The sequence below is a fragment of the Rhynchophorus ferrugineus genome, unplaced genomic scaffold (assembly GCF_030347505.1).
Source record: "Rhynchophorus ferrugineus isolate W39M unplaced genomic scaffold, kcgeb_rfMv2 rfM1, whole genome shotgun sequence".
NCBI lineage: Eukaryota > Metazoa > Arthropoda > Insecta > Coleoptera > Curculionidae > Rhynchophorus > Rhynchophorus ferrugineus.
Genome location: NW_027472580.1, coordinates 67,497,610 through 67,520,568, shown reverse-complemented (window position 1 = coordinate 67,520,568; position 22,959 = coordinate 67,497,610). Strand labels below are relative to the sequence as shown.

At 30.6% G+C, this 22,959-nt stretch overlaps 3 protein-coding genes and 1 long non-coding RNA gene across 8 annotated transcripts in view; 1 reads left to right on the top strand and 3 right to left on the bottom strand.

Moving 5' to 3' along the window:
* Positions 1-9,459, bottom strand: part of hob (bridge-like lipid transfer protein family member hobbit) — a 42,106-nt gene extending 32,647 nt beyond the window's left edge. For all 3 annotated transcript variants that reach the window (XM_076419304.1, XM_076419312.1, XM_076419321.1), the window contains exons 1-17: positions 9,282-9,459; positions 9,049-9,223; positions 8,870-8,996; positions 8,623-8,814; positions 8,307-8,570; positions 8,070-8,255; positions 7,798-8,016; positions 7,341-7,671; positions 7,167-7,288; positions 6,944-7,098; positions 6,660-6,793; positions 5,207-5,486; positions 4,916-5,079; positions 3,771-4,015; positions 3,581-3,721; positions 3,401-3,523; positions 3,162-3,338 (exon numbers count right to left, since the gene is read on the bottom strand). In XM_076419304.1, coding sequence (XP_076275419.1) covers positions 3,162-3,338; positions 3,401-3,523; positions 3,581-3,721; positions 3,771-4,015; positions 4,916-5,079; positions 5,207-5,486; positions 6,660-6,793; positions 6,944-7,098; positions 7,167-7,288; positions 7,341-7,671; positions 7,798-8,016; positions 8,070-8,255; positions 8,307-8,570; positions 8,623-8,814; positions 8,870-8,996; positions 9,049-9,161 — 2,973 coding nt within the window. In that variant the 5' untranslated portion in view covers positions 9,162-9,223; positions 9,282-9,459. The remainder of the gene's footprint in view (positions 1-3,161; positions 3,339-3,400; positions 3,524-3,580; positions 3,722-3,770; positions 4,016-4,915; positions 5,080-5,206; positions 5,487-6,659; positions 6,794-6,943; positions 7,099-7,166; positions 7,289-7,340; positions 7,672-7,797; positions 8,017-8,069; positions 8,256-8,306; positions 8,571-8,622; positions 8,815-8,869; positions 8,997-9,048; positions 9,224-9,281) is intronic.
* LOC143206924 (uncharacterized) lies at positions 2,181-2,576 on the bottom strand. The gene is made up of 2 exons (XR_013008562.1): positions 2,459-2,576; positions 2,181-2,379 (listed from the first exon to the last, which is right to left on the bottom strand). It is a non-coding gene; the product is annotated as an uncharacterized LOC143206924 (long non-coding RNA).
* A 16-nt stretch (positions 9,460-9,475) lies between the features above and the next one.
* On the bottom strand, positions 9,476-10,668 carry mRpL50 (mitochondrial ribosomal protein L50). The gene is made up of 4 exons (XM_076419665.1): positions 10,531-10,668; positions 10,261-10,364; positions 9,694-10,016; positions 9,476-9,642 (listed from the first exon to the last, which is right to left on the bottom strand). The coding sequence occupies exons 1-4, from the start codon at positions 10,588-10,590 to the stop codon at positions 9,521-9,523; spliced, it is 609 nt and encodes a 202-aa protein (XP_076275780.1). The 5' UTR covers positions 10,591-10,668; the 3' UTR covers positions 9,476-9,520.
* A 47-nt stretch (positions 10,669-10,715) lies between these two features.
* skd (mediator complex subunit skuld) overlaps positions 10,716-22,959 on the top strand; it is a 53,005-nt gene continuing 40,761 nt past the window's right edge. For all 3 annotated transcript variants that reach the window (XM_076419340.1, XM_076419344.1, XM_076419332.1), the window contains exon 1: positions 10,716-10,993. In XM_076419340.1, coding sequence (XP_076275455.1) covers positions 10,925-10,993 — 69 coding nt within the window. In that variant the 5' untranslated portion in view covers positions 10,716-10,924. The remainder of the gene's footprint in view (positions 10,994-22,959) is intronic.

Sequence of the window (22,959 nt, the reverse complement as noted above, 5' to 3'; positions counted from 1 at the left end):
TGGTTGTATAGCATTTCATAACGGTAACCCAGTGGCGTGGCATTCTCGGAAACAGAACTGTGTAGCGTTGAGTTCAATGGAAGCAGAATACATATCTGCAGGTTTAGCAGCACAAGAATTATTGAATCTCAAAGGACATCTAAGAGACTTAAATGAAAGTAGAGAAGTGATGTTATTTGTTGATAACCAGAGTGCTATTTCCATGATCAAAAACTTTGAAAACTCCAAAAGAAGCAAACACATTGATATAAAATATCATTTTATAAAGGAACTTTATTTAAAGAAAGAACTAGTAATTAAATATGTTTGTTCATCTGAGAATTGTGCTGATTTATTCACTAAGTCATTAAGTAAAATTAAATTCACACAATTCAAAGATAAAATTGTTCAAAGAGAGAATTGTTTTTAAGTAGAAAACTGACTGTTACCTTTGTTTATCACATAATTGTGTAGATTCATTTGATTAAATTATTGATTAAAGTTAAAATTCTCGCGATGTAGAAATAAAATAGTTCTAAGTTTGAACAAATTTGTATGTACAATGTAATAGTTGTAATAATTGTAATAGTACAATGTAATAGAAAAATTCCGCAAAGGCTACCTGCAAGCTACCAGTATAACCATAGAGGAAGTCCATGGACCATTAACAATTTCTGCGATATATTGCCCACCCAAACATAACAACAAGGCAGAACAGTTTCAAGAATTCTTCAGTACGCTAGGTAATAGATTTATAGCCGGAGGAGATTATAATGCAAAACATTTAATGTGGGGTTCAAGAATAATAACCTCAAAAGGTAGAGAACTGCTAAAAGCAATAAGGACAGATAACTTACAACATATCTCTACCGGTGAACCAACATATTGGCCTTCAGACAGAAATAAAAAACCAGATACAATAGATTTCTGTATTACAAAAAATATTGATCCAAAAAACTGTCAGGCAGAATCATGTTTCGACCTGTCTTCTGATCATTCACCAATAATAGTAACAATTTCTTCAAAAATTACCATCAAAGATAAACCTCCTTCTCTGTGCAATAATAGAACTAACTGGAACATCTCTCTAAACTTACCGTTACAAACTGAAATGGATATAGAAATAGCAGCAATAAATCTTACAAAAAATATACAGGAGGCAGCATATTCCGCGACTCCTAACAGTGAAGCATTTCCAAGAAAAAATACACATATATCATGTACAATACAGACAAAGATAGCAGAAAAAAAAACTTACGACGAAATTGGCAACAGCAAAGGACTGAGGAGAATAAAAGAAAATTTATTGCCCTAATAAAAGAGCTGAAAGAATTAATCCAAATTGAACAAAATCAAGGCATTCAAGAATACCTAGAAAACTTGGCATCAACTGAGGCTACAGACTATTCGTTGTGGAAAGCAACAAAAAAGCTTAGGAGATCCCAGCAGCATAACCCACCTAAAACAAACGAAAATAATTGGGCGAGAAGCAATAAAGGGAAGGCCGACATTTTCGCAAAATACTTAAAAAATGTTTTAAACCTTTCCAGTCTCAGCTACATAAAGATGAGGAAAATAAAATTACTAGCTTTCTAGATTCGCCATTTCAAATGGATTTACCGCACGAGAAATTAACGGTCAAAAAAGTTAAACAAACAATAATGAGAGAGATTAATATTAATAAAGCTCCTGGTTATGACTTAATTACTGGCAACATTTTAAAAGAACTATCAGAAAAGGGTATAAAACTATTAACATTTATATTCAATGCTATTCTACGAATTAATTACTTCCCTAGTATCTGAAAAGTAGCTAAAATATTAATGATTCTTAAACCACGAAAAATACCAGATGTGACCTCCTACCGACCTATAAGTTTATTAGCGATAATCTCGAAAGTTTTCGAGAAATTATACATAAAAAAGCTAAACTATATAATAGAAAAAAGAAAAATTATTCCAGAACATCAGTTTGGCTTTCGCAATAAGCATGGGACTATAGCACAAGTGCATAGACTTGTAAACAAAATAAACGCTGACCTAAATGCCAAAAGATATTGTTCGGCTGCTTTTCTAGACATATCTCAGGCTTGACAAAGTATGGCATACGGGCTTGCAGGTTAAACTAAAGAAACTTCTCCCTCATCCGGACTATCAGTTACTAAAATCGTATCTCACTGATAGACATTTTATTGTAAATCAAGGCGATGAACATACCGAATTAAATCCCATATATTCAGGAGTTCAGCAAGGTAGTGTACTGGGTCCAGTACTGTATCTTCTGTATACAGCTGATCTGCCCACCACAAAAATAACTACTGTGGCAACATATGCAGACGATACAGCAATCTTAGCATCCCACGAAGATCCAGTCACAGCATCAATAAACCTACAAACCCACCTGGAGCAATAATACAATTATGGTTGAAGACATGGCGCATTAAAGCCAATGAAACAAAATCCACGCATATAACGTTTACCCTGCGTAGAAGAACATGTCCACCAGTGAATATCAATCATCGTCAACTCCCCCAAGTAGGGCATGTTAAATATCTTGCTCCATACCACAAAATAAGGGTACTTAGATCGACGCCTAACCTGGAAGAAGCACATACTCTCTAAACGGAAACAGCTGGGTCTGAAATGATATCAAATGTATTGGTTCATCGGGCGCAAATCCAAGTTATCATTTGATAACAAGGTATTGCTGTATGAGTCTATACTCAAGCCCATTTGGGCATATGGAATCCAACTATGGGGTACCGCTAGCAAATCTAATATATCAATCATTCAACGATTCCAAAATAAGGTGTTGCGTGCCATTGTTGATGCTCCGTACTATATTTCAAATAAAGTGATACAACGCGATATTCCTCTAGAACCTATAACGAGTGTAATTCAACGTGTGTAACACCACCTGATCTGATTACTGGACATACGTAGACTTTAGAATAAGCTTTAGAATAAGACTAATTAATTAAGATAATATTTTATACAGAAGATTGCTTAATGAAGTGATTTTCTACATGCCATGTATATATAATATAGACATAAGAAATACTTATTGCCAATAGGGCAGATTGTGGACTCACGAAGAGTAATAAAAAAAAAGTATAATGGAACACTGGATTCAGATAGTTGTTCAAGATATGATTTTATTAAATCTTAAAAGTATAGTCTTACCATAAGCTCGACATCAATCATGGTCCAAGCAAAAAGTGTAGTTCGTTGGGGTGCTGCTTGATACATTAATTTAGATCGCTGTACATATATATCTGCATTTTTCTTTTTCAAAATGGCATATAAATCTTCCACCTTTCCTGTGTGCATGTGAAGGTGTACTTTTAGCAGTTCACTAATCTAGACACGAATTTCAATACCAATAAGTTACTTATGAAAAAACTATGTTAAAACAAACTCACCTTTTCTTTTAACATTTTGTGCCTTTTTAGACTTTCATTGTATTCATCCACCAACAGTTCGAAATTATCTCGCAATTTCACTTCAAAGGGATCATCACTCATTTCAAATATGCACTCCTGGATCTAGAATAAAATTATAGGATATTATAGTAAAAATTGTATCATGCAACTCTGTCTAACTTTTATTAACCAGTCCTGCAGTATTGGCGGCTTGATTGAAGTAGCATTGGGATTTTTATGTACCATTTTCAACCATTTAACAACAGATAAGAATTGATTCTGCACAGCTTCAGCATAATTATGTTCATGTGGAAATACAACCTGTAAATGTGTATATCAATATATTTTCATTCATATATTCATGTTATACCTTAAATACATCAATTTGAATTAAATAAGTCCGATTTTTATTATAGTTATCTGGACAGCCAGCTTCAATTCTCTCTGCCTTAATTTTTTCAGCGGCAGCTTCATCTTCAAACAGTCTTTTATAAGTAAGACCTCTTATGTCAAAAATATCAGAATTATCTATTGCGATTGTAATTGTATTTATTATGTGATTTACGCTCCTTTCTTCATCTGCATTATGTTTAAGTTCACAAAGTGAAACGTCGTCTAAAACAAGTAGCTAATTAGTTGTGCTAGGTTAGCAGTTAATCAATAATTAAAGAACACAGATTTTGTTCCAATAAGAACATCAAAGATATGAATATGATTTGTTGATATTTTACTGTTTGTGTTTTTATAACAACCTGACATTTTTTTTACATTTTATTTCAAATTGAAATATTTCACTAATGACCTTAATATGGCAGAGTATTACATAATTTTTTCCACTATTCAGGAATCTCGGTCATTTAATTCAAGACAACGATTTCCAATCCTATGTGTTTAATAAATTATGATGCTCATATGAGATGTTCATATATACCGGAGTGTCGATATTACAGCAAAAAATGTGTATAACTACATTAGAAATTAGAATCGAGATTTGTTTTAGTCATTATTATTCTAAGAAAAACATATTATATACAACTACAGCAGTATTTTAATACAAATACCCAGATTCTTGGTCATTGATTTGTCAAATTTAACAAACTATTTGGCGTTGCAATTAATTCGTAGATTTTACAAAAAAAACGGTGTATAAATAATATAAATAACGTAAAAGCAATATCAATATGACCCAAATATATGAGAATGGGATGCTAAGGTGAATAACAGAATGTGTTTCATTGACTCGCGACTATCTGGTTCCACGTTTATTATAAATTCACGTGTGACATAACGATATTAACGGTACTGATGTTACAGTATAAAATAATCAACTGTAATTAATTATGATGGGAAACGGGATCCAGCCAAGATTAAATGAAAATGAAATGTATGAAGTTTCACGATGCAGCAGTTAATAAATAGTGGATTGGTACATGATTGAAATATTGATATAAGCTAAAATGTATGCTTTGTTATTCAAATTAGAATTATTTAAGCTGATATTCATATAATACTTACCTAAGACAACTTTAGCGGAATGATTCTTACTAATATCAATGTAAAATTCAAATTTTCCCAAAACTCTGCATTTTATAATCTTTAAGGAATCGATTTCCTTCTTTGGTGGAGCATTATGGATTGAAATTATATTCAAAACCTGTTTCTGAAAATCAGTTATATCTCTAAAACAGATTTACTAATTAATATCAAACTATTAGTAATACATTAATATTGTTTGAAGTATATGAAGCGACACCGATTATCTGTCTAATGTATGTATAAATATTTATTACGTAAATGTAATGTTACCTCAGTAAGAGTAATGCCTTCAAGTGAAAGTTTGCTGACCAATAAGCTATATTGTCATCCCAAAAAGTAACATCATATTCTACGGAGCCATTTTTTTTAATATAATCTAATTGAACCATTTTAATAAATATCTTGTAGTTCAAAATATCCTCAGTTCTTATGCAAGTGTAATAATCACCAGTATTATTCAAGGTAAATACTTTAAACTCCTCAAATTTGAAACTGGACAATTGTGGATTAGTCTCAATTGTTATTGCATCTAATCTTGACACAAAATATTCTAAGAAAAATAAATAACGTATTTATTTCACATGAAGAAACGTAATAGTTGTAATCATAGTTTAATTTTATGTCATAACTGTAAACAGAAAACGTCATGCAAAAGTTACAGAATATCAATTTAAAATAACATAATATTAGGTGTTTGCATGTATTTTTTGTCACCCATATCCATTGGTGTAATGCGAATTATTGTTTTTTTGGCATTTCTTTACATAAGATAGTAGTTTTCATTGAGTATTATTGATTTATTTAATAAATACAGACGCCAGCCAATTGTGGACGTTAAAATTTATAATACTGATACATAATATTCTAATTGCCCGTTTCAGTTTTGATTTAACGTGAAGATATTGATGTCAATGACAAACAACGGTCTTATTGGACAAAAACCAACGTCAACGTCAAAATTTCAAAAAACTCATACAACTGCTAAGCTTTTGATGAATCAACTGTTTCCAGACATTTAATGTGATAGGGAAATGGCTACTTAGGGGATTGGCTGAAAATGCCTTTTCGAACCGTTTCATTGCTTGCCAGGCAAAAGTAAAAGAGTTTCTATGGTCTATTAGGACTGGCGATGAAAAGTGGATCTACTACGACAATGCTAAGCGCAAACAGTCATGAGTTAATTCAGATATATAAAAATTCCTTTTTAAAGTGAAAAAATAATCAGACCACATACAAGCACCTAATATAAGTATATAACTATTGTCTAATATAACTAAAAAATATTAATATAATAAGATGTATGAAATAATAAAGCTAATTCAATTCTAACACATTAATTAGAAAATCCCTGGTCTAACTAATAAAAAAACATCTTTTTGAGCAAAGATTAAAAATCTGTTTCCAAAATAGGTATTTCTTGTTGGGATATCGACATATGCAATCACTATAATGTAAACTGCACCTAATGTATAACATGAGATTTAATTACAACTACCGAATAAGAATTATTATTAAGAAATAACCCAAAACAGTTTTCGATTTCTTCCGTGAATTATTCACTATTCTGTTAAATATCTACTTCCACTAGACGTCTAGATGAATATTCTCAATATATGACAAGGCCCAAACACAGCACACTACTACAACTGGTTTTCTAATATATAGACCGGGGACTTTACATTTGCTATATGATTTTTATCTGTTTGTGTACAAATTTCCTTACCGTTATTTTGTGACTGCAAAAAACAATTAAAATGAGTCATCACAATGCTGGTAGTAAAATTAAATTTCTTTTTATTAACACTTCTTTTCTTGTTCAATATATTCTTTATCCGGAACTTATAACTTAAAAGTGATCTAAAACATATTCTTAAAGTATATACTAAACACTCTATGTGCGCTTTCCTTAAATATAAGAATAATTAAGGGTATTGTTAATTAATCATACTATTTATGATATTAAAAGAATCTGATCTAATATTATCTAACAAATAGTAAAAAAAATACCTTAGAGCTAATAAAGCAAAATCAGCCAATTTCAGGGACCATTCCAGATGAACTGTGTCCAAAATGGAGTAGAGTTTAAAATCTTCATTTTCCGATGTGCAAAATTTAATTAAGCCCATTCCTAAATAAAAAGGTGTACCCCACAAATGCATCACCTTTTACAAAGATAACATATAATGTGAAATATAATTATTTTAATACAATATACAAATAATAAACAAACCTTAGATATTGTATTCTCATCCCATTCTTTAAATGACCACCATAATGATTCTATTAACAATTCAACTTGCCAATGTCTATCAGAAAATAGCAAATTCGCGAAATAAGATTCATACTGAGAACCTGGTCAATGTACACATATAACATATAACTAATACATAAACTAACTGCTTACCTCTGCTTTCTTGTACTTGATCTAACATTAATCTAACTTTATTTATAGCAAAAGTTGATGAACTTTGTTGATGTAATTTAATAATAGCCATGACGTTAGAAATTTCAGCACAAAAGTTTAGGGAAATATCTTTTATAATTTCTTCCACCATTGAATAACGTTTCTTTGTAAGATACACCGATGTACAATCAATGTTACTAGATTGCTCTATATTGTTCAGATTAGTTCTTTGTGGTATGTTTTCAGAAAGCCATTTAAATAAAACAGAATGATCATAAGTTATAAGTAGGTTTTGCTGTTGCAAATAAATGTTGATAATTTTATTTTTCAGCTAAAAAAAAGTATTTTATTATTTAGGACAAATTCTATCCAATATAGTTAATACATATGCAATCTTATTAATCAAATCAGTATATTAATTTTACTAAACCCATTAATATTTTATTTGTATTTTTACCTTAGCATCAACAATAAGATGCTTCAATTGAATGGTTTTGTTTAAATCATGCTTTAAATCAAAGTGCTTCAAAAAAAAATTAAACAAAGTTTTATTGCTGTCATTTTGAGATATTGTATGATAAATCAAGCCCATTGTCTTTATAGAAGATGCACAGTTAATAGTGCCATTACTTAGTTCTCCTTGGAGGGAAGTATTTTCAATTTTAATAGAACAATTCTGCAAATATAAGTTAGTAAGTATTTACATCATCATCTAAACAAGTTAAATACCTTAGGTACTATTGGTAAAACTCTTTCTAACACATCTCCATTATCATTTTTGGTAACATGTAATTCATATTTGTTTGGCGTTTTTAAATCAGAAGAATAGTGTGCTTTATTTTTAGGATTATGTAACACTGAGAAAAATCCATTTGAAATTGTTGCTCTACTGCAAGGTACTTTGATATCTAATCTCTAAATAATATTTTATATTATCGACTTATTATTTTGTAATTTATTTTTTACCTCTACAGATAGTGGCCCTTGAGCTACAAGAACTGTCTCCATTGCGATATTAAATGAAAATTCAGCAAGCCTAGGACTCAATTCATTGTTATTCTTAAAAACCTTTATTAAAGTATCTGTTGTGTTAAATGTTACTAAAAGGGACTTTGCATTCTTCAATATGCTGCCATCAATATGCAGTTCCTTAGCTGTTGTTTGTACTAAGCATTCATTTTCTTCTTGCATAAGTATTGCTGAGAAGTCATATATATGAACTGCCATAAACTAAAATATGTTTATGCTCTTCTATGTGTATCATATTATATGTAAATCTTACCTGTGCGAAACTGTTTATGAAATTTGGAATTGTTTTTTGACGAAAATCTAAAACTTCTTTCTTAACAGTTTCATTATTCTTTGGTTTTCTTGTTAATGTTTTTTTAATTCTTACACACTTAACCACCAATGTAATTAATTTTGTAAGTTCTGAATTTAAAAAACTACTCTTAATTCCAATCTCATCGATTTGCTAAAATAGATTATATCAAGCATTAAATTACAGTTAAATAAATATTTATAATTACAATCATATACTCATTCTTTGATATTATTATATCACACAATTTTAAGTATGGAAGCCCTATTTTTCCTATTTTAATCGGAATGTTATATTTCTTTTCAAAGAACCATGATAATATAAAAGGAACAGCCCTAAAATATAATATATTAAATAATAATAATTTAAGTAAAATTGTTAATTCACCTTGAAATACTAACAAATAGTATTAATACTACAGTAAGTATCAACGTAATGCTCATTGTAATTATTGTTATATATTCTTGACCACAACTATTTATTAATATGATATACTTCATAAATGAAGATATATAAGCACTGTCAAATTCATAATTTTTGATATTCAAAAATGATATCTATCCTGTAAATAAAAATTTCTTAAAAATTTGGGTCCAAGTAATTTTAAAATATTAATTTACCAAATGTAACATCTATACAAAAAATGTCTGGGTTTAAGTAAAATACGAATATCCCCTTATATTCTTGAAGCAACTGGCTTAAATTTTTGATACTTTCAATTTCTTTTTGAAAACCATATCTATACTATAAATAATTAAGAGGTTATGATTTCGTTCGTTTGTCATCATTCTGTCATTATTGTCAAAATAAAACATTTATTAATAATTTATTTTATATTTAACATGTTATTTAATTACATTTAAATTTTTGGGTGTTTCGTTGACTGTCTGTGCCCTTTATATTTTCCTTTATACTTTAGGCCAGTTACAATAGTTGAACTTTCTGGGAATGCTGTTATTCCACCAAATTCTATATCAGTTTCTAAAAAGATTGAATTAATATAATTAAATATATAATTAATTACATTCTTACTGGGATTCCATCTAGTATATTCAAATTGGACGTGTAAATTACTAGGCAGCTCCATAGTCCTCATTTTGTCTAAAGGTGTTCCTGTATCCACTGGTGTAGAATAAAAATCTCTTATATCTTTTAATGTTTCAATTTGATGCAAATGTGAATTTGGTACGCTATGGTTAAACGCTTCATAACAAGCTGTAAATACTCTATAACGTTCATCTAGGTTAATTAATCTCGTGTCTAAGTTAGTGTTTCCTAAAGTTTCTTGAAATAACTTCTGCAAGAGATTGTCCAAATCTGTCGGCGGTATGTATTCTTTCCGTGGGCGTAAAAATCTAAAATATAAGATAGGTATATGAATTACAGAACAACTTGCAAAAGAAGTGAACTTAAAAAAACATTCAATATCCAAAAATAATTTAAAAAAAGAGTAATTCGAATTTTTGCGCGCAGCCTCGAATATATTGACTGGACGGTAACGCTATCTAACGGCAGAAACATCCAAATAAAGGGAAAGCAACCGTAATGGCTACTCGCGCTAGTCGTAGTTGTCAAAAGGAAAGTAAAGGTGGTACACACCCTTTTGCGGACAAAGATTGAGCTGTGGAATTCAATTTTGGACTAGGTTTTCTATCCAAACCTTTCCTTTTCTCCGCTTTGGTGGCATAACACCGTCGGAAGACCTAAAAATAAAAAGGTTATTGGGAACCAGTGAACTAAAACAAGTGAAAACAGTGATTTTAGTGTTTAGACAGAAGTATATCTGACCGAGTGACGGTCCGTACAAAATTCAAATTATAAGCTAGTGTTGTGGACTAGGATACAGAATATTTATATTTTAATATTTACGTTTTTTGGTGCTAGAACTTGTCCTGTTTTCAAAATGCCATGCTTGAAAAACGCCGCCATGATCCTTACTGATTAATAAACTGCAATAAGTTCAGACATACGCTTGTTCACTTTAAAAGGACGTATTTCTGGTGCTGGTGCGGTACGATAAAGGACGGTATGTCGTAGATAGGATCGTATCGGGTGACTCGGTAAGGGTTTTCATGGTTGAGTTTTCGACGGTTTTAGTGTAGCTTGTTATTTCGTTACTGCCGCCATTTTGCAATTACTATTGAAAGGTAAAAAATTATTCGGTAAATGTAAACGTTTCGCGGTGCGGTCTAAGATATTTTTTGTGACGTGTTGTGCTAGTTTTGTGTAAACTGTGGAATAATCTTTTAAAAATGGATCAAATATGACGCACCCCAATTTCCAAACTAACGGAGCTAGTTTAGAGGATTGCCACACAAATTTCTTTGCTTTGGTAAGTTTATAAACGCGTAAGGTACGAATTAAAAGAATAAGGATATTCATAAGTGTCATTTCTTAATAAAATTAGTTTTGTCATAGTTTGGAAACAAATTAAGATTTGTAATGTTTACGTTTTAGGAAATGTACAATATTAAAATGTATAACTTCTGTTTAGTTATAACGACTTTTATATCAAAACAATCGTTATTTTCTATTTTGTTTTCTTTGACATTGTTATCAAAACTGACACCAATTAATTTAAAACAAATGAACTACGTAACACTGTTTACTTGGTTAAAAAATTAGAATCAACCCACTAGGATTGCGTTATTTTCACTTTCTCTCAATTAGAATTTGATAGTATTACTTGATATACTAAAGAAAATTTAATTCTTGTAATTCCTGTATCTAAAAATCAATCGAGGACATAGTTCGGCGATTTTCCTTGGTGGTTTTCTGTGGAAAAGCTCACGAACATTGCGGGTGTTCTAATGTGAACGAACGCAAGACAACGTTGCCAAAGTGTGCATAACGGTGTCCATGGCCTACTATCGTTATAATAGGCATTCCGTTTAGCGTTTGTTTTAACAGTTTCTGTAAAAAATCTTGTCCATTTTACGGCTTTGCTAATTTTACCGGTGTAAATATTAGTTTAATCTGTCATCAACAGCGTAAAATGACTTTCTTTAATAGGCAGCGAGTAGGAATAACAGACTATAATAACACTGTTTTTATCTTGAGATAGGGGAATTCAAATCTGGTTTTGTACATTTCACGATAAGCAAATACACAATTCAAGGTAATAATAACTAAAATACGATACTATGCAGGCAGTAATAATTTATAAACGGTACTTTCTCATTACTTGTGGAACATTATACTAACTAGCTGCTGAATAGTTTTTAGTATTCATTTTTGTTTATAAAGCAATAGAGAAGTTATTTTTTATTTTATAAAAAGCTGTAGTGGGTGCGTGTGGTTTATTAATATTATTCATTGATATGGTCATTTTCAATTGTCTATTCAGTATGCACATTAGGAAATACGATTAGGTAATAAATAATTATTTCACTACTGCGCTGGTTTTTATATGATGACTATATATATATATGAATTTTTAAAAAAATGTTCAGCTGTCTATCTGGCAACACTGCTGTCTGTCTTAATAGAACGAAAAAAAGACCAAAAGGCCGGGATTTGTTATACCGGTAAGCATGTTGTTAGTAAAGCTTTTTTAAAAAGGCTGCCAGTTTTTTTCTTTTGTTGTTTTTTCTGTTACTTAAAGGTGGTTGACAGAATAGTTTTATGGTCTATTAAGACTTGTGTAATTTTTTTCCACGCTTATGCTTTAGCGCTAAGCTACTTGTAATAAAAGCTACTTGTTGTGGGTGTCTTTTTACTCTTTTTATTTTTCAATATCAAATATTGTAACACCAAAATTGCATCAGATTGTTTTTGCATTGCCCAGCTTTATTTCTCATTTAATTTATATAATGTGGTACAGTGGAAAATTCCACACTTTCCGAGATATTTTTAATTTAGTTATTTAATTGCTTATGTATATATTCCTTATTCTAAGTAGTAACAGAATATTTTCTTTTCATTAAGTATATTTTTTATGTATTTAATTTCAAAAAATTTAGCCACTTTTTATAAAGGATTTATTACTATTGAGCATTATAACTATTGTGAAATTAACACAGGAAGTAGATTTGTGTATATATCTTTAAAAAATAGTTTTATTTCAAAAACATCTGCCTATGGTGCGGTAATATTTTAATGGGGTGACAAGCACATGGTATGTTCTGTCAATCGCAGGAGGGTCAATACCCCTTGCGATTTGTGGGTAAAATTTGCCCTTACTTCAAATACTCTTAGACGATTCTAATGTTTAAGGGGGCGAAGCAGGTAGAGCGACATTTATTTTTGGTATTCGGTGCTATGTAATTTCTACAGCAAAATATATGCAGTTTAGATGAAATAGGCCTTTTAATAATTACCTTATTTATAAAAGGGTTTTTAAAATTGTTTGCGGGTTATAATTCTTCAAATGTGTTTTTGATTGGAAAAAAGTATAGTGTGTTATATTTATTAAATAAAATTAATTTAAATTTGCATTAATAACGATGTTGAACTACTTTATTCAGCCATTTTGTGGACCGTTTAATAACGGTCTTGCAATCTTGTGTCTTAGACGTCTATCAAGGTTATTTGCGGTGTACGAATAGCTGAACAATTATCGAATCAGTGGCTCGTTCGTACCGAAAATGTCTACAACTTCCACTATCGATTCAAGTTTTTAATGTCAGTCAATATTAACCTTAACCGAGAACCTTAACCTAGTACGCAAGTATTTAAACACATTCTAAAGATTGCATTCAAGATCCATAGAATATTGGTTAAATTTAAATTAGATAAATAACCTGTGATCATTTGTTGCCTACATTAAATTAATTACTCAAAAATTTTAATAGATGTAATATAATTGAACTTATTACTTTCTTACAATTATGGAACCTGTAACGTAACCATTTAAGTGAACCAATTATATTAGCTTTTAATAAAGTTTATTTTGTTCACATTTGAGCTTAGAGGAACCCTAAATATTCTATTTTTGAAACTAGCCTGATAAACACAGAACTAATTAAAAACTGAATTTATATTTTGTTAGTTACAAGAAAGTAGAGCATTTTTATAAAATCCAAAGTGTCAATCCATACCAACTCTGCAAGTTTGCTATAAATATAGTAGCTATATAGTATGTAATAAATTCGTTTGAACGTTTTTCTTTATTTCACAAAATCCTATTGTGGTTCATTCGCACCAACTAAATAAAATATTTAAGGATTTTATTAATTTTAAAAACACTAAAATAAACACAAACTAAAATTATCTTATTTCTCTAGGAGACCTCTATTTTAATTGTAATAGTCTTTAATAATTTAAATACAGCATATCTATTTTAATTTCCTTAAAAGGTGATAAAAATGGTATTTGTAATATTATAGTTATTATTTATTTAAAAACAAAGGAACATTATTTTATATTAACTACTAAATATAAAAACGGAAACGTTAGATAAAGACGGAAATTACTTTTTATCCGGATTAATTAATGTTGTCAATTAGTAGGCTTTTTGAGGTTTCTTAGTGCTGATTTCAAATATTTCATTGAATAGATGTTTTCGGAATTTATAATAAAACTGTATATGGAAATAAGATATATTTGTCGTTGTTTTGTGTTCAGTTTAATACAAATTAGCTAAATATTCGTTGACTCAAATTAGCTGCACTATTTTAAAACCAATAACGGATGCCGGATAGTTCCGTATATCGATGAAATTACACCAACGATGGTTAAAAAGCCAGAAAGCAATTATATGTGACGTAAACTTCCGCGGTACGGGTTACGTAAAAGCAATTAACTTTGTCTCTTGGGATAACCTCCATAGTCCCGAAGTGTCGCCGAAGAAATTTTGGATCAGTCTATTTCCTTTATTGACATTTAAAATAAATTATTAAATACCCACTATCGTAATAAAATTAAGCTAGTCCGTCTCCAACCACTAATAATAATATTATATATATATATATATATATATATATATATATATATATATATATATATATATATATATATATATATATATATGTAATGATTAAAGCGTTGGTTGTTTAGTTAGAACATTTGTCAAATCACCTAGGCTAGGTAGCGGACCCCGGGGCCTGAAGCGCTCCTTATTTTCAATCATTGTTTCTTTATTCCTATTTTTCCTCATACTACTGCTCCTCTATTTAGCCTACTCATTGTAATATTAGATAAAATAACTGTGTAATTTATTGAGTAAATATCTAACACTAAAAAGAGAAATATAAATTATTTTTAACAAAAAAATTGAACCGACTTTCAACTCACTAAAAATTTATAAAATAATCAAACTTAGATTTTTAACACAAAAAAATTTTTTAAACAAAATATGTACATAATAATCATTGTAATAACTAAATAAAAATAAACTAAAACCTTATTTAACCTATCTACTACACGTATTTAATATTCTACTATATACACACAATTTAGCTTAATACCTACCTATACCTATTTATCTATTTACAATATTATTTTAACTACTACCAACAGTTAGTTAATGTTTTATATATGTCACAAAATTATATTATTTTTGTATTTTTTTGGGCTCGGTACCGACTTCTAGTGGCCAGTTGGTAGTGATTAAGATAATATTGTATACGTTGTATAACCATTCAACAACCTCTCGGACTTTTTAGGCTCGGATGAACGCAGAATTGAAAGGTAAATTAAAATTCTGGATTTTTTTAGAATATTGTTTTGTTATATTAAGTTTAAAATGTAGTAAATGTACTATTGTCAATATCTCAGAAATGTTGTCGTTTTTCTGACAGTTTTTCTTAAACTATTTGAGTAATTGTAAATATTTACGTATTTTACCTATTTTGTTTTAAGCTCGTCAGTATTTCAAACCCGTGAACAAATATCTGCATAGTTATTGCTAATAGAATTAGATGTTAAAAGTCATTTTGTACCTACATAAACGAACATTGTTTATTTTTAGTTTGTATTTGTTTTGTTTTGTTTGTCTATCAGTCAGTACATGTTTCTGGTATTTATGTTTAATGCTTTGTAATGGTTTCCTACTAAGGTTTTTTTCTGATAAGGTTAGATATCGAAGTTATTTTCATTTAAGCACTTATGCGTATGATTACTATACATACGTTATTTCACTCATTTTATTTTACTGTAAACATTAATTCTAGATATTTGTCAGAATATATTTCTATATCTCGATAAGTGAAAAATGATTTATACATGATGTTGACAAGAAACTTAGAGGCCTAAGGACTGTGAGTTAACTTTTAAACTAATTTTACATTTTTACAAACTGCATTTGGCAGTATATTCGAGGTCAATGCACGTTATTGACTGTTTTGTGGAAGTATATTAATTACATTGTGTATATTGCATACTAAAATGTAGAGTGTATATAGTAAAATTTACACCATTCTTAAAACTAATTCGCTTTACTTGTAACTTATAATTACCAATCATATACATAAACAATAAAATGCATAAAATTAATATTTAGAGTTCCAATTCAAATACAGTTTAGGAATAATGAGCTCGAAGTATTTCGAGAAATACAAAATACCATTGTCGATTACTTTTATGAATGACTATCGGCTAGTCATTCAGTCGTGCCGGCGATTCGGGTTTCGTTTAGTCTCTTTTCTGATGGATCAGTGGCGCACTACTGTTTCTCTAATAACTTTTCGAAAAAATAAGCCAGCGTAACCGGAAAGTTGAGTAATTTTTTTTATTACTAGGCCACGTACTTTTAACTCCGATATGTTTTCATCAGGTTACTCAACATCCGAATTGCATCTATTTTAATTGTGGTTTTGATTTCAATATTTAATATGCCGCTATGGTTATTTTATATTTTGTGTTCGAGTTTCATGTACAAGTTTCACATGTATTTTATTAATATTTTAGATCTAAAACTATTTTTTTAAATTGAATATAAGTTTAAATAATAAAACATACATTTATTGTGTAAAAGCAGATGTATTGTACGTTTAGTTTCTTAGACTTCTGTTCAGTTTTTTAGGTGTCTAAGTAAATAATATAAGCACGATGCATTTTTAGCATCTAGGACAGAATAGTCATAATGTCACTTGTCATTGATGACCCGGTGAACTTCGTATTCGTATAATCTATCATGCGAATTTTCTCCGACAGTAACAATAGCCGCTTCGTCGATTGTTAGTGAATTAAACCTATTTTAAACATTTTGATTAAATCGTTGTTCTGGTGATATTGGACTGTGAGAGTACAACGCCCTATCAATTTCCTCAGCCGGATTTCTCATAAAATAATTTGTAAGAATTGATGATCTGTATCTGGTAGTGTTAATATCGCTTCTAGTAAGTGATATATTTGTATCTGAAATTGTTTAAAATGTTAACTTATTTCTGATACAAATTTTAATATTACCAAAAAATTTGGTTGTGGGATCAATACAATATTAACAAACAATTGTCAGTTTTCCAATTGTAACTGATTTGTTGGCACGACAATCTATTTCCGGATCGTTGTGGAATGCTGCTCGTTCCTGAGTCACTGTGTCTATGGAATCGCTCAATTTCATTGCGTCGTGTTCGCTGTTTTTGATGTGCATGAACTCGTTGCATTATAAGCTCTACCATATATTTCCGTTCCATATATCCACTTCATTTTCAGTCACTCCCGAACACATGGATAGCTCGTCGCACATTTCATAGGCTTCGGCAACCTAACTCAGGTCGTCATTTTCTTGGCATTAACAGCAAAAGTAAAAGAATGATCATTACTTATCACTAGTGTTATGGAATCATGTACCTATCAAACATACTTAAATTTGTATGAGATACAAATCGTTGTAAAGTATTAAGCGGCGAGTGTCGAGAAATCATGTTACATTTTTAATTATAATGGACAGTAGCTTTAATCAGTATACATTTTTAGCTGCAACATATATTTCTGAATTCACCCGTAAATATTTGACAACCAACAACAATGTTGATCATTTGTGACAATGAAGCTATTGACAGTGACATTTTATATGGGGAAAACAATATTGCATAGAGTAATACATGATATAATAGTATAATAGTAATGTACTCTATGAGGGTATTGTTATTTTTACTATTTTTTGGTGATTATTCCATATTTGCTCATTATATAAACCTTCTTTTGACGTTATTATTTTATTTTATTTACTGGCAATTATTTCAAAATCAAAATTAGCCAAATCGGCGACTAAAAGAAAATGCGACGAGCAGAAATTAATTTTTATACATATAGACTAAACGAATGAAACTATACGAAATTAAAACGTACCTAGTATTTTTGCTCTTAAATACATTAGATACCGTTTTAGAGATTTTTCAAATATAAGTTTTAATTTTTATGGTACTTAAAATTGTTTCTCATGTGTAGTGTCAGGTGATTGGTATACTCGGAACATTTCGTTAATTAGTAACTGCAAGTAATCACCAACTTCTTTCAGTGTAACTTTAAAATTGATATTGTTAGTTTAATTTTAACTTTAACGCTTAATGTTATAATGGTCGCGGTGTAATCGATATATAATATATTTGTATATTTTTAAGAATAAATCTTATGATGTTTATTTAAAATACTGAAATAGTAAAATGTAACAATCTATAAGATCAGCAATACAAAAGCATATATTTCAGAGAACCTAATATAATAGTCTGTACGTTCGAGGATTTCATACCTAGGTTAAAAGTTCGCGATGCCGAAATAGCAGTCCCTATTGATTTTTTCTTTGGCGGTATTTTCTCTTCTTCCCGTTCGTGGGAGAACGTAGAGCATCGACAATGGGCCATGTGGATGACAGCGGCCAGGCAATACCGTCTGTAATCAATAACCCCCAAAAGGATCGGTGCTGCGACCTACGGTGTACTTAATCGGCCAGAAATATCCTTAGGATTTATAGTGATTTATAATAGTTCAATAAAAACATTGATATTATAGATTTATATCTTGTAGCTGACAGCTGACTTAACCTGTTCAATTATATCAATATATGTTGATATATATGTATAACTCATGTTTTTCTAAATTAATTAGATATTAAAACCTTAACGATAACTCACCCTAAAAATGTTAGTGAAAAATCTTGTTTGAACTGATCTATAATATTCCATTATTTATTGAGAAGTTTGGCACACTTAAGATTATGTTGATTATGTCTGTATCCGAATAACATCGAAAAAATATAATTGAAAAATATAAACACTTTGAACACACACAAAAGTGTATTTTTTTATTACTTTCTTCGAACTTATCGTGTTTCTTCTGAAAATAACTATTCCTCCCCCAGGAATTTATAACAGAGCTGAGTAAAATAGAACCGCCTGAAGAAAGTCCGGGTAAAAACGAGAGCAAAAAAACCACAACAATGTATCGAACCACCGGGAGCCAGGCAGCACGTGCGATGACCCTAGCTGAAATGACGCGGCGTTGCCGTCACCTCGCGTCGATCTGAATCGCCACCAATTTGGTACGAGTCGCTAAAGGTTGTTACTGAGTTCGAGAGAAAAAATTGCGCTATTTTAAGCAATCGGTTAAGGTTGCATTAAACTGCAGTCGGATCTCCTTCGGCAAATCAAAATAACTCGATTTCGAATCAATTGCAGATAAATATTCCACGACAGACCGCAATTCTAACGGTCGACGACGTTGCCAAGCCGAAAAGTTCAGTAGTCGTTGTTTATTTAGCTAGAACCAAGGTAGAGTTTTGCATGCTAATTCCGTTACTATACGGATAATCGGTATTCAATCTATTGTATGGTTAACTTATCCTCTCTTCATGATAATAGATCAAATTTAATAAGCCCGAAATTGAATGAGGTGATGATTGTATGGAGATTATCTAAACTTAACTATTGGTTTCTTTTAGTATAAAACTAATACATTTTAATTTATTTTTTTACATCAAATTTGATATATTACTATCACGTAAGTTACATAAATATTATTTCAAATTAAAGTCTCAAGTGAATAAACTTCATGATAAAAATGAAGTATATTTTTCTTTGATTTGATTACTACTCCTAGGAACTATTATAAGATCCTACGAAACAGGGTTAATGTAACCCTACTACTGTACATTCCCATTATAACTAGTTTAATAACTGTCAGTTAGTTTTGTTCTTTTTCTTAAATCAAAAGTAATTAAAGAAGTAAGAAAAAGTCCATGTATATGCAGAGAGAGATTTTTAATTAAATAATAAATCCACTTTCACTTTTAGTTTAAAATTGATATATTCGTTATATTCAAACTAAATTAGAGTTGAGACATGTAACAATTCGATAAACATTAATCAAGAGTATTTACATTAATACAATTAAATTAACTTTAAATAACAGCTATTGTTATTGCCATCACAAATAATCCGTTAAATAAACATTCATATTGTTTTATAATTAGTAATCTTAGATATTGCATCAAAAATGTTTTCTCTCGGTCTAAATATAGATTGCATTTTAAATAACATTCTATTCATATGATTCTCCATAAATAGGATAAATGTGTAAATGCGGCAAAGCAGCAACTAACTACCCACTGACGGTGACCAAATTAGGAGAGTAATGCGGCAACGCTGCGAGGGTCGGGAAACCAGCCGACAACAGGTTGGCGTCTGCCTCGTCTCGTGGGTAGTCATGGCAACCGAGTCTAATAACCGGTTTATGGGGCTAATCGCGTTCTCAACAATATCAGCTGATCGACGACGGCCCAAAACCGATTTCAGCCTCGAAAACAGTTTTTGACAGATGACGACGTTTCAAAGATAACGACCGTAAGGTCGGTTTTCCTTTTTATTTCGTCTTTGCGATAGCTGTTTTCAGTCACGGTTCATTTAGCAATTTTTTTTTGTTTTCAGCTTGTTCGTACCTCTGTATGTATTTTTGTGGGTATCTTTGTTTTATATAGTTACATAAATTACTATAAAATTATAACATCTTTTTGTCGTAATTTTAAACCACATTAATTTGTATTTTCGATGGAGTTTTACTATATATATTTTTTATCTAATAATGAAAAGACAATTAATGAAAATGACTTTAATGTTTATCGAGGTGTTCTCCTCGATGATGAGTACACTTTTGTATGCGTTTGAACCAATTTTCGTAACACTCTTGTTACTCTGATTGAGGTACTTCCAAAATCATGGTTTTAGGCGCCGAAAAACGTTGGCCACGCAATTCATTTTTGATATGGTGGAATAGAAAAGGCATTTGGTACCAAATCTGGTGTATGGACTATGATGACACATCAATTTGATCTTTTGGCCTGTCAAATAGGTGGTTATTTCAACCGATATGGAAGAGCTTGCATTATCAATGAAGAATATAACGAAGAATGATGCTTCCTTGCCAATTTTTTTTAGTTGTTCCGAAGAAGCAGGCGATCACTTGCTTGGAACTTCACTTCATTTTTTTCGGATTTGGTTCATTATGGAAGACTTATATAGTGGATTGTTGTTTTGTTTAAGGCTCATACGCATATATACAAGATTCGTCACCTGTGTGGATGTTATACACAACTTTTGATGCGCCGCCATTATATTTTTGGGTATTTTTCTGCACTAATTTTTAAATTATACCAGAACCAACGTGAAAAAATTTTTTTCACAGCTAAATGTTCATGTAATATCTTGTTGATGCTAGTCATACTAATTCCCAAGGATGACTCATCATCAGCACCAACGTTTTTTTGGCACAACTGGTTTTGAATTACCATGATAGCTTTCATTCGGAAAGAACTGCGGCCACGATTTAATACATCCTCGTCAAAAGCTGCGTCGCCAAAAGTCGAAGTAAGTCGATCGATGTATTCCTGACTAGATCATCTACGTCGAAAGTCTATTTTACGATCATCACACAAAAATGTTCACGAGTTAACTCTAAAATGTTCAAGTTACTGTAAAAAAACAAGCTGTGCTCAACTGAGAAAACATTCTGAAGAATGAATGGTTATGGTTATAAAGGTAAACTTCTAGTTGGAAACATCAGGTGGAGCCAAACAACACTTAGTGTAGGAATGTTCGTGTCGGGTCGGTCGAAATGTGTGGCTGCCGCTACGATTATTTGTCAGAACACTCACTACTATTTTTGGAAGGAATTTGCACGAGAACTGAAAACACTGGTTGAAGAAATACTGTTTATTTCAATGTTAAATGATACATGTGGTCGACGGGAGAATTGACAGGATATTAGGTTAGGTAGAGAAAGTACGGTAGCGCTGTGGAAGTGGTACTATTACAAGGGGATGGAGAAAAGAAAAGAGAACGAGACGTCGTCGTGATGGTCTTTTATATCCTGGAACTGCATGGTACCAATCCACCGGCGTTGCCAACCTTTGTACTTGTTGTGGTAATTCGTGGTGGCCTAAAGGGTCGTGGCGGTCGCCACATTAGTATTGCCGAGGCTCAAAATATGAATTGCAACTCTGGCAATCGTTTATTTGTTTTAATGTTTTTTAAACAATTTATTTTTAATTTTAGTAAATTTTTAATTGGAAATCCCAAATTATCATTACCCATTATAGTTCAGATCCTTGACAATTACCCAGATTTTTCAAATATAATATAATAACGTTTTTAACGAATTACACTTAATTTTAATGAATTAACAGCTTTTCAACAGATAAGTCTTCATATTTTGTGAACCGTGAAACGTAATATTGCACAATATACGATTGCTGTCGCCTAACAATGCGATATTTTGCCCAATTTATGTTTAGGGATTGATTTCGTAAAATGGCTCGAGACCGGTATCTATTAACCACGCAGAAATTAACTCAAAAATATTTTTTATTGAATAATAAAAATGTTTTTGGATGGATTTCATAAAGCTAAATATGATTTTTTCTACCAAATCCAGCCCTCAAACAGTTTGCAGTTTTTATTTAAATAAACATACATTTAAATATACATAGGATAACATTCATTTATATAATATTAATTATGTTACATGTTTAGTACTTGAATCGAATTTTTAAAGTTTCGGCATTTCTTTTTAGTTTTGCTTAAACCATAACAGCAATTTAATGTTTTCAAGTTGTTAATTTTAATCTATAACAGCTTCTCTTCAATGAGAAATATTTGCGTTTTAGTTTAAGATAATTGAAAACCACTGAAAATATTGTAGCTAAGCATATGATTTGATTTTTTACGAATTTTAATCTTACAAATCATCAGTTCGAATATAACATAGTTACATAATGCTTTGATTTGAATATTCCTAAGTATTTTCTTTCTTTCTTTAGTTATAATGATATGTTATTTTATGAATGTATAATATTCTATTTTATACGATTTACAATAATATAACTATTGTCAAACTTTGTTAAACTATTGGCGGCACCATGAT